This window comes from Nannospalax galili, unplaced genomic scaffold (assembly GCF_000622305.1).
Source record: "Nannospalax galili isolate Female #2095 unplaced genomic scaffold, S.galili_v1.0 scaffold762, whole genome shotgun sequence".
In the NCBI taxonomy this organism is placed as follows: domain Eukaryota; kingdom Metazoa; phylum Chordata; class Mammalia; order Rodentia; family Spalacidae; genus Nannospalax; species Nannospalax galili.
In genome coordinates, this window is record NW_008350126.1 from 2,698,889 (window position 1) to 2,709,771 (window position 10,883).

Sequence of the window (10,883 nt, forward strand, 5' to 3'; positions counted from 1 at the left end):
GATGGAGAGTCTTCTGTCTCTTCTGGATGTAGTCAGTACTGCATGGCTGAGCCCTGGCTGCACTACCTGGGCAATGAACATGATGTTTGCCTTTTTGTGTGGACTGGGGCTCTTCTACCTGTTATTGTCCTACCTCCAGTTTAACCCACCCTCACCCCCAGCAGGGAAGAGCAAGAACATTGGAAAGGTAAGAAAGCCTTAGCCAAGACCCAACAGAGAATGGTTATGTCCACTTTTCCTAGTCAAATAGAGGGATAGATTACAGAAAATCTCAGCAAAGCACAGAGCCTTCTGGGAACTGAAAAGCAAGGCAGGGCTGAAAGAGGCTCCAAGATGTCTATCTGAAGCCCTCACGCCATCTGTGTAGTGTTCTGGGTGTGCCAGGGAGGAGCATTGTGACTCAATGCTTAAGGACTACATGCCTGAGATGGCTGGGGACCTCTAGGGAGAGACAGGCTCTGAGTACTGGTTCATCTGTCCCTCATTTGTCAGTAGAGCTGATGTGGAGGGTGATGAATCCAAGGACATCAGATCAGGGCCTGAGTCACCCCTGGTCTCAGGAAATAGACCTTACCTGGCAACTCAGAGTGGACCTGTGGTTACTGAGCAGAGGAGATCCAGGGTGGGTCTCACATAGACAGTCCCCACTTGGTTTTTCCACATAAATAACTGTTTTCACTGTCTTCATTCTGGGATTTATGCATGTCCTCTTTGAGTTCTTTGAACATATTTATAAAAGCTATTTTGAAGTCATTTCCTTATGTATCTACTAAGTTGCTCTTCTCAGGAGACATTGGGATGGTGTACTTAATTCTGGAAGGGACATACTGTTTTGGATATTCATGTCGTTTATTTATTTGCAAGGGGGCCTAGGCGTCTGGAGGTATGTGGTTGGTAGTGTTTCTTGGTGTGGGTATCTGGTCTCATCTTTGCTGAGTGGATGTTTGGATCTTTGTTTGCTGTTACCCCAACTCATCAGGTTGTGGACCAGCTCAGTGGAATTTGGGGTTCAATCTTAGAGTAACCATCTCTTGATGTGCCATAGAGGTGTCACATCTGTTCCCAGCACAGCAGGGGATATGGGCACTTCTGAGCCCAGGAGCAAACCTTCTCCTCAGAGAAGTCTCACTGCCCGTCTTCAGAGGTCTGTGGGAGACTCACAGTGTTCTTCTACATGTGGTCCTTGTGAGGCAGGGACTGAAATCCCAGTGAGAATGGACAGTACTTCCCACAAGCCAGGGAAAGTTACATGGACCTCAAGCAGAGGTGGGTGGCAGCTTAGTTGGGGGTCTCTACCTGGGTTCAAGGTTGCAGGACACCTTGAGGACCCTAGGGGCATGATGAGTTGGGGAGGTTTCAGGGTTAGGGAGACGGGCTGTGGGAGTGCCTATGTGGAGTCAGGGGTTACAGGGGCCACTCAGTCCCAACAGAAGGAAGGGAGGGGTCACTATCAGGTTCAGGGAAGGACTCAGTCCACACTAATAATAGGCGAATTAAAGAGAAGGGAAGTCTCAGGCAAATGTAGAAGTCTATATTATCTAAGAGCATGGAATACAAGAAGCTTATCTTCAAAAAGGTGGGAGAATGGGGCCCCAGCTCCTTCCTGTGTCTGTCTCTGTCAGGTGGTGAAGTGGGAGCAAAGAAAGACCAGAAAGAAAATGACAACTGTGAAAGGTAGGCTCTTTCCTTTTCTTCCAGAGGGGACTTTACCTCTCCTGTCCCTGAGTGATGATACCATGTCCCTGAGGATGAGTTGCAGAAACATAAGGCTACTCCTAGGAAGGAAATCAGAATTGAAGGCACTTTCCGGGTTCTGTGCTTGGAATGAAGTTGTGGTTGGCCAGGGTTGGGCATTACCCATGGGAGTGATGTACAAGGGAGAGGAGCCATGCTACCTGGATTTGGCGGGGAACTGATTGTCTCACTTCTCCAAGACCTGTTCTCATAGAACACTGGTCTTTCCCTCCCCTCCAAAGGGAGGTTATGAAGCCCGCAGAGGTTGAACTGGAAACACCTGGCCACGAGTCCTGCCCTGCTCGTGCCTTCCCATCACCGTGTTCGGGCATGTGGCCTTGTTCCCTGATGCCTGGGCTCGTTTAATTTTTCAGTTTCTACCAAGGGGACATTTCATTCAGTTGCTTGTTAAGAACCAAGTCCCTTTTTTTCATCCGCCCTAACTGTCCGTTTCTAGCTTACAGAGGTGACAGGAAAGCTGGCAAGAGGAAACAGAAGCTGCTGTCATTTCCGCTAAGGTACCTGGGTCCTCATTCCTATTCCTGCCTACTATGTGACTCCTCCGCATGGCTCAGGGTTGTTATTCAGTGCTGGATGTGGCCTCTGGGCGGGTGGGGTATGAGCACAGTCCTGGAATATAACAAGCACTTTGTAAAAGTCAGGGTGTGGTCATGGGCCACGGGTGTCCTTCCCTGTTCATCCTGCGGTGCTGCCTCCTGTATCCTGCAGCATGCTAGGGAGACTTATTGATGCCATCAGGTTTCACCAGCTCTTAAGGGGAGATACCTCACGTGAAATGCTCAAACCAGCATCTGCCAAAGCCCAGCAGCTACCTAGTCAACCCATGAAGGATGCCTTTACCAACACCTTGTCCCTAGTGGGCTCCTCAGCTCCTCTCAAAAGCCACTTGCTGCCTGTAGACTCCACCTTGTCACCTGGCCTGCCGAATTCCCAAGTTTCTATTGAGTCACAGTCATCTCTAAGTACCTCTCAGCCACCGGAGACTTGGACCATCAGATGATGCCTTTCACCAAAACCACAGGCATCATCTTCTCCCCCATCTCATACTCCTGACCCTCTGGTCTGTCCTCCATCCACACCAGATCCCAGCCTTGTTCTTTCTCAGTGTGACAAGAAACCAATTTCACTGAGAACTATCTCACAGACTATATCTCAACCCAGTTTGCCTTCTCCTGTCCCAACTACCCTGGGCCTTGATCACTCAAGAAGCACTATCACAGGCTCTTCCTGTTATGAGGTGGCTGCCATAGCCTGGTGCCACTCAAACTCATCAAATGGCAAATCTTTGCATGAACTTCTTTCTCTTAACCTAACAAAGGCCTCATTCTTGAAGAAGCCACACACAGACAGATAGAGACAGGATCTCTCTTTCATCAACCCTGACGTCCAGAAGCTGCTAGAGCTACAGATTAGCAAGATAGTCAGACTGAAAGTTTATAAGAAAAAGAGGGGTCTGATAACCCCTTGAATCCTCTGGGAAATATGTTACAGTCAATGAGCATCAAACAGCACATTACTACCCCACACCCTTTCTGGAGCAGAAACAGCAAACCGAAGCAGTTTCCTGGTCACCAGAAGCTCTCTTACCAGGACTTAGGTGACAGTTTAAATCACAGATGTAGCCAGCTTTTCTGGGGCCTCCCCTTTCTTCACAGCGAGTCCCTCATGTCTGCTGTTGGGGTGTCAGGCTCGCCCCTGAATTCTCCTCCTTCCATCTTATTCAGTGGCCTCTCCCCTTACACTCCAGTGCAAGTTCATACTAAGGTTCCTCCACAACTCTTTTCCTCCCAGCCCATGCTTCACCATTTGGTCCAGCCCCAACCTTTGTCTTCCACCTTGGCTTGGCCCCAACCTCCACCAGTGGCTGGAATTGAAACCCAGGCCCATCTCCCATCTCCACCCCCAACCCTACCTTGCCATTCACCTCCAGTTAGGGATTGTGGGGTTTCTTACCCCACAACTTCAAAATCTATACCTGTGGTTCCACCTGCTGTTCAAGGTCTTGAATGCCACCTTCTGAAAAAGCACCTAGAAAGTAGAAGCAATTTACCCTCCATAGTTAAATGGTCTCAGGATGCCTTCAGTCAACTCAATTCTAGTATTTGGGCCTCCCAGGACCAGAGGTCAGTTGTCAACCTCTCGGAATTTTATTTATGGTGAGCTCCAGCAACAATTGAAACAACACTTTAAAAGGAGGTTGGCACAACACCAAGGCCAAAGCCCTCGAAAAATCCACCTGTCTCCGGACCTGAGTCTCAGGACAAAGTGCCAGAGCCAGGCCAAGGAGAAGACAAGTGTGAGCCTTCAAGGGCCTCAGTATTCGGAGATAAAAGCAGCCAGCATACACAGAGCACCACAGTCATCCAGATATGGAAGAGTTCATGGGAGAATCTGGGGAACTGTCTGGGGAGATCTGTAAAAGATGTGCCCAGGAGCCCAGAAGGGTCCCCAGGAAAGGTTCTAGAGGCTATTTCTGAGACAGAACCAGAAATCAGACAGATTATATCCTTAAAGGGACTCAGGAAATGTTTCAGTGGAGGCAAGTGAGGAGCATATAGAAGGTGTCCTGAAAGCCCATTTAAGCAGAAAGTTGGGGCAAATCAATGAAGGCAATGTGCCTCGGGGCATTTGTCGTAATGAGCTTCCTAGAAACCATACATCGGTCCCTTCTGAAAATGCAGAGACAAATATGGGATCTGTAACTGAATCTTTGAATGAAGTGTTAGCTGCAAGAACATCTCCCAGAGACTTGACTTCCTAGATACTGGCACTCAGCAGGTGCTAGAAACACATCTTAAAAGATGTCTGATGAGGCATAGGTGGAGGCCGCCCCTCAGAATCCTCAAGACTACACGTCATACCTTGAAAAGGCCTCCATCCTTGCCCACTGCAGAGTCTCCTATTCTCTGTTTGGTCTCCTGGGTCTCTAAAGACAAATCCATTAGCAAAGCAGCCAGTTTCCTGAAAGAACCTCTTCAGAAAGACCAAGAAGACGTCATAACAACAATAGCTCCCACCATGCAGAGCCCTCTCCCTGCCCCTCCATTCCACTCTCTGAGAGGAACTTCACCAGATGGACCCTCTGATGGGCTCTTCAAACTGTCAGAGAGGGCAATGTGTCTACTCAGCCCCACACATACAGCCTCGTGGGTAGGTGCTGGCACCATGCTACAGTCCTGGGGTCTTGGATAAGCAACCCAGAGACAAGCCCAAGCTTAGGTATGGGCTGGCGTGAGCCACAGAGTGAGCATGAGGCGCAAAGAGACCTCTACCATGGGGTGACAGTACCAGAGATCAGTATGACATCCCGGCCACTAAATACCAGAGATACCAGGGAGATGGAGGAGGCTGAGGAGGAATTCTGTGGTTGGGCAGTCACTATGGGAGACAGGGATATGGCAAATTCCCAGACCAATAATGAACATCTGAGGAATTTAGAATCTCTGGAGACCAGTGAAAGTGCAATCCCTTCTAGAACTATTTCCCCGAATGCAGGCGACTCCAGCCTGAGCACACCTCACCACTCAGCCACTGGTATATTCCTGCAGGACTGTGCCACTGGTATATTCCTTGAAGACTGTGCCCCTGAGGTGCTGCTTGCTGCAGACATCCTGGCCTCCCAGGCCTCTCTCTCCAGGTTCAAGACTATCAGCAAGTCACCATCCCAGGACAAGTCTTTGTTGTCAAGAGAAGAGAGTGGTCCCAAGATTCCCAAAGTCTCACAACCTTGGACTAACCATATCTTTGGTCCAACTGACAAGAAAGAAATCTCAGCGAGTCCCAGGCAAGATGTAAGGCCTTCTGGGGTGAGGTCTACCAAGGCCTGCCAGTCAGGCATCCCTGAAAACAAGTCTTCCTCGCCTGCGGAAAAAAAGTTTGGGGCCAGGATAAAGAACTTTATAATGTCAATTTTCCCGCCAAAAGGCAAAGTACAGGAAAACTTGCTGAGAAAAGTCAAGGCCTCATCAGCCACTGCCCAAAACCAAGGGTCAGTCATAGACAAAATGTTCATGCCCCTCCAGGTGGCTGAGGCAAAAGATCTCATGTCCTCTGTTGGATGGATTCTAGAGGAAAAAATGGGGGTTCAACATGCATGTGCTCTCTCAAGGAAAACTTTGCACAAAGAACCACCTCAGGCCCCAGTGAGTAGGCATGTCTGCTGCAACATGAAAATTACTTCAAAGTCTAAGAGAATGCAAGGAAACAAGAGCTTTGTTCAAGCCAACCCCAAGATACACAGCCAACCTTCCACAAACAGACAGATAAGATACGTCAACAACCAGGTCCAGCAACCAGTGTCCCAACCTAGTCACTGGCCACATAAATTAGGACAGAATGTTCACTGTCCTAGGCACTGTCTTTGTAGAAATGTGATATCTGGCAAAGAATATGCTTTCTCACATGTGCCTTGATAGGAAATAATCCCTTTGAAAAAATGAACTCTTTTCAAAAATAAACTTATTCTCAAAAGAACATATCCTCTGTGCTAACGGCTTCATTTTCCAAAATAGGTATTGCTCCTCTTTGGAGGTAATGGCTTCTGTCTGCAGTGATAGGGCACAGGGAAACATCAGCATCTGGTCTACCTCAGTGCATCTTCTGGTGAGACAGGGCACAGGAGGAGTGGGGGCTTTGAGATCCCACCCTCACCCAACTCCATTGTAGTTGTTTGTGCTAATCATTCTGTCGTTATGGAAACAACAAAGTCTGTAGATGATTTTTAGGAAGACCCCACTGCAGTTTCTGGCTCAGTATGTTTTTTTCTCTGATTTTCTCTAACTTGATCTTTGCCCAGCTGTGGAGATGGGGATACAGAGAGAGCACAGTGCCTTCATGTGTCACAAAGGATGCAGGAATGATGGCAGTAGTGTGGCAGCCCTGAGGCCAGAGTGGGAGAACCTGGCTTCTAGATGTCCTGGTGAGGAATCAAGGACATCTATCCTAGGAGCCCCCACTCACCCTGATTGAGGCTGCCAAATTACTGAGCCCTACAGGACCTCCTATCTCAGATTGGATGACAAGGCAGTGTCACCTCCCCATCTCAGCTTTCAGTTCTCTCTAGAACAGTGGCCAGCATGGAACTAGCAGCTTTGCATGTGGGTAGGAGCTGAAGGATGGCTGATAATTGTTTCAGGAATTCACAGAGAATCCAACCAGAGACATTCACAGACTTTCCCAACACAGCCAACACAGACCTCCACAGAGTATCATAGAGAACCCACTCTGAGAGACCCCCACAGAAATGGTTAAAGTCCCTGACAAAAATCTACACCAAGTAACACCTCGGAGTTCTTCCTAGAAATCTTCAGAAATCCCCGCTGTGCTGGATAGCTTTAGTTGTCAACCTGACACTCCTGGGTAGAGGAAACCTCAATTGATGAATTGCCTCCATTGGACTGGCCTGTGGCCATATCTCTGGGGCTTTTTCTTGATTGTTAAGAGATGTGGGTGGTGCCACCCCTGGGCAGGTGGGCCTGTGTTGTATAAGAAAGTAGGTTGAGTAGGGGCCAAGGGAGCAAGCCAGTAAGCAGCATTTCTCCGTAGCCTGTGCTCCAGTTCCTGCCTCCAGGTTCCTGTCCTGAGCTCCTACCTTGGGCTCCCTGATGAACTGTGACCCAGGAAATGTAAGCTAAATAAACCCTTTCCTCCCCAAGTTGGTATTGGTCAGAGTATTTTTGTCACAGTAGTGAAGAAACTAACTAAACACCTGCACACATACAGACAGATGTACACACAGACGTCCACAGAGAACCACACAGTGAGACTACAGTAGTGACTTTAATGAAATCTTTATAGTCCCTGGTAGAAATCCACACTGAGACCCACAAAGTTCCTCCCACAGAGATGAAAATTGGCATTCACACAGTAATCTTTAGAAATTCACACAAACCTTCACCAAAAAATGCGTAGTAACCTACACACAGGCCCCTACAAAGACCTTCACAGAAAGACAGCCCAAAGACTCACACAGAAATACTGCCACAAAATCCAACACTGAAGCCCTGACAGACACCATACACAGCTTCTGTACTGACTCCCACAGAGACTTCTACATAGATGATACAGAAACATCCTACAACAAAGACAGGACGAAAGTAAGACCTCAGAGTCCTCATAGAGACCCAACACAGACCTTCCAGTCTTTTGACAGAGACTTCAGACCTCAGAGACTTTTCAAAGAGGCCTGATATATATAAAGATGGCCACACAGCCCTCCCATAGAGAAAATGCAGAGACCTCTCACTGACATACAGAGAGCACACAGACTTTTCAGAGACCGCAGATCATCCCTATGCTGAAATCTCACATAGAGGTGCATCACAGATACTGTGGAATGACAAACCACAAAAACTACACAATCACCAGGTGATAGCTCAATGACCTGCAGAGAAATGAAGAGAACCCATGTGGCCCCACATGAAAGGTCTTAGAGGCAGGCTCAGGAGGGACATGGACACGGAGGGGGGGGGCGGTCTGTGGGTACGAAGTTTATGGACAGATAAATAGCATAATGGGGGCTATGAAGGCAAGAATTACGGCCCACATGACAGAAGTGACATTCTGTTCTTCTCTGAGGGGGGAAGTGGCTTCACAGCACAAACTTGGAGGCAGGCTCTCCGATTCCCAGGCAAGAGACAGGCAAGGAGATTGGGAGCTTGATGTGTGCCCCTCCAGTACCCCATTTGATGTAAGCTCAGTTCCCAGCACCTGAAAGTCTGAAAGCTAGAGATTCACAGTGTATCTCAGTGGGTGCCTGTGAGAGGGGAAGGGCCGCTGCAAGGATGTGGCCTGAGCAGCAGCTGGATTCTAACACTTATGTTCTTACGCCACAGAAACCTCCCACACAGGTGTCACAGATTTTCCAGAATCTTCTACGTATGGCTCACCCAGATGTCTCTACAGTTCTGACACAGAAGTCTGTGACAGCAATCTCCTGCAGCACCCAGCCTCACAGGAGCCTCAGTCAACCCAGAGACTACCATTCACTGCAAAGACAGTGCCGAGATGTCTCACAAGGGATCTTCACACAGAGACCTGACATTGCTCCCAAACCCCACACAGAAACCACAGAGTTCCCACAGACACTTCCCTCAGAGGTTCTCATCCATCCTACCTGATACCACCAGTTAGGCACTGGCCCAGAACCCCAGGTCAGTCAGTCAGCATGCGTAACAAATGGGATTCTCTGCTTGAGGTAAAGCATGAGAATTTTGGTTCCTGTGTAGTTCCATGGCCTCTGAACAGAATTACTGATTCCATATTTATACCTACAGAATTATTTTTCTACACATCCTTCAGTAACTGCAGCCTCTGATCCATGGCTGTTGTATAGCAGTTTCTTCCAAACTGAAACATTCCTTCCCAAAAGGAAGCCCCCGCCCCCAAGTGCTGGAGGAGGAGTCTCTGACCAGCTGAGCTGCTTGCAAAATGAAGAGCTTTCCATGGAGGCAGCCTTCATGTTGGGGTGAGCTTTTGGGGGTCAGAGGTGTCTTTGAGTCATCCCTGCTCCTTTAAGTTACCCCTTTACTCATACTCCTCTAAGCACCCCCAATAAAAACTCATTCTTTCAACAAATTGGACTTAGGTGTAATCATTACTTTAGTCTGTCTTGGGTTGCCTTTCTGGGTGAGTAGATCAGTGTGTGTGGCATCTCCCCAAGAAAAGTCTCATATACGATTGTGTACAGTCTCAAATTGCACACATTAAAAAAAAAAAAAAAAAAAAAAAAAAAAACAAGAAACAGTCTCTTATGGTAGATGGACTAGCTTTCACCACAGGAATGCACATGTCCTAATCTCTAACACTCTGCCAACCTCCAATGAAGAAAGCTATTTGCTTAGTTGTAATCTGTTCGACTAGTGTTAGTGACACTTTGGGGTTTCTTTTGTTTCGTTTCTCATTTTGTCGTAAACAAGAACAGAAGTAAAGATAGCTGAATTCTTTTGGAAACACAATGAAACTGATCTCTAGGAATAACAAAAAACATCAAAAAGACACCTGGACCCAGGCACCTACAGGAGCACCACCTAGTCTGCTGGGAAGGTAGAGGAAGTGTCTCAGCCTCCCACATCTGTGACTCAGGCGCTAGCTCATCGGTCTGCCACACCCACAAATGGCATGAACAGGTGAGAGGACTTCATGCAGTTGTAAGTCTAAAGTAAGATACTAGGGAAAAGCAAAGATCTTGCCATTAGAAAAAGAGCAAGAGCGCCTCCAACAGTTTGAAATCTGTTATTTCTAATCATGGTAGAGGCCTTGCTACTCTGCCTGCCCATCCTCAGAAAATACTGAGGGTTGGGGACATAGCTCAGATAGTAAAGTACTGGCTACACAAGCGGTGGCAGCCGCAGTGGGAGAACTGAGGCTACCCAGACCTGGCCAGTGGCGCTACAGCCTCCTCCACTGATCCCGTATCCCCTTGAGGCCTAGGAGGAGCTGAGGTTCCATGGTCAAGAAGGATATAGGCAATCCAGATGAGAAGCTGGCAGCGAAGAGAAAAATGGACAAAAAGTGGGCATTGATGTGGCTGTAGAGGGCTCTATTGCCTCCGTCCTCCCTCCTGTTCTGTCCCCTCCCCCTCTGTCTCTAAGTAAATTATGGTTGGGGTGGGAGAGGCACAGGAGAGGGACTTGGACCTGGATTTATGCATCTCACAAGCATGCACAAAACCAAAGTTTGCCAGCTGAGTAGAATTTCACTTAGGGTTGAAAAGGAAATTCTGCCTTGGTGTTTTTGTTTTATTATTTATTTATTATTTTTGGTCTTTTTGAGACAGGATCTCCCTGTAGCCCCCACTGGCTTTGAAATCACTTATGTAGACCAGACTGGCCTTGAACTCACAGAGATCCATCTGCCCCTGACTCCCGAGTGCTGAGATTTGTGGGTGTCTCTGTCCCCTCACAGGCCGTTGGCTACTGACCCACGAGAACAAAGGGAGCAGAAGTGACGAACGGGGTCAGGACGGCCAGTGAGCACGGATGGAAAAAACCTTCCGGGGAGTCAGATTCAGTGATACAGCTCCATTTATTCAGTGGGGGGGGGGTCAGGGAAAATATAGTGTGGAGGCAGCAGCCAAAGCTTCAGCTGATAGGTGCTCATAGTATGCTTTATTTACATGTGGTAGGGGG

General features: G+C 48.1%; 1 protein-coding gene across 1 annotated transcript; it reads left to right on the forward strand.

Annotated features, from left to right (window-relative positions):
• The first annotated feature begins 1 nt into the window (after window position 1).
• On the forward strand, window positions 2-6,167 carry LOC115072741 (spermatogenesis-associated protein 31-like). The gene is made up of 6 exons (XM_029570526.1): window positions 2-187; window positions 1,623-1,674; window positions 2,192-2,252; window positions 2,494-2,717; window positions 3,203-3,442; window positions 4,864-6,167. The coding sequence occupies exons 1-6, from the start codon at window positions 2-4 to the stop codon at window positions 6,165-6,167; spliced, it is 2,067 nt and encodes a 688-aa protein (XP_029426386.1).
• The last annotated feature ends 4,716 nt before the right edge of the window (window positions 6,168-10,883 follow it).

Excerpts from the sequence above, each read along its gene's own strand:
- LOC115072741 (XM_029570526.1), top strand. The coding sequence starts at position 2 with ATGGAGAGTCTTCTGTCTCTTCTGGATGTAGTCAGTACTGCATGGCTG. Across the intron at positions 1,675-2,191 it reads GAAAATGACAACTGTGAAAG|CTTACAGAGGTGACAGGAAA; the intron begins GTAGGCTCTTTC and ends GTCCGTTTCTAG. Across the intron at positions 2,718-3,202 it reads TGAGTCACAGTCATCTCTAA|AGGGGTCTGATAACCCCTTG; the intron begins GTACCTCTCAGC and ends TATAAGAAAAAG.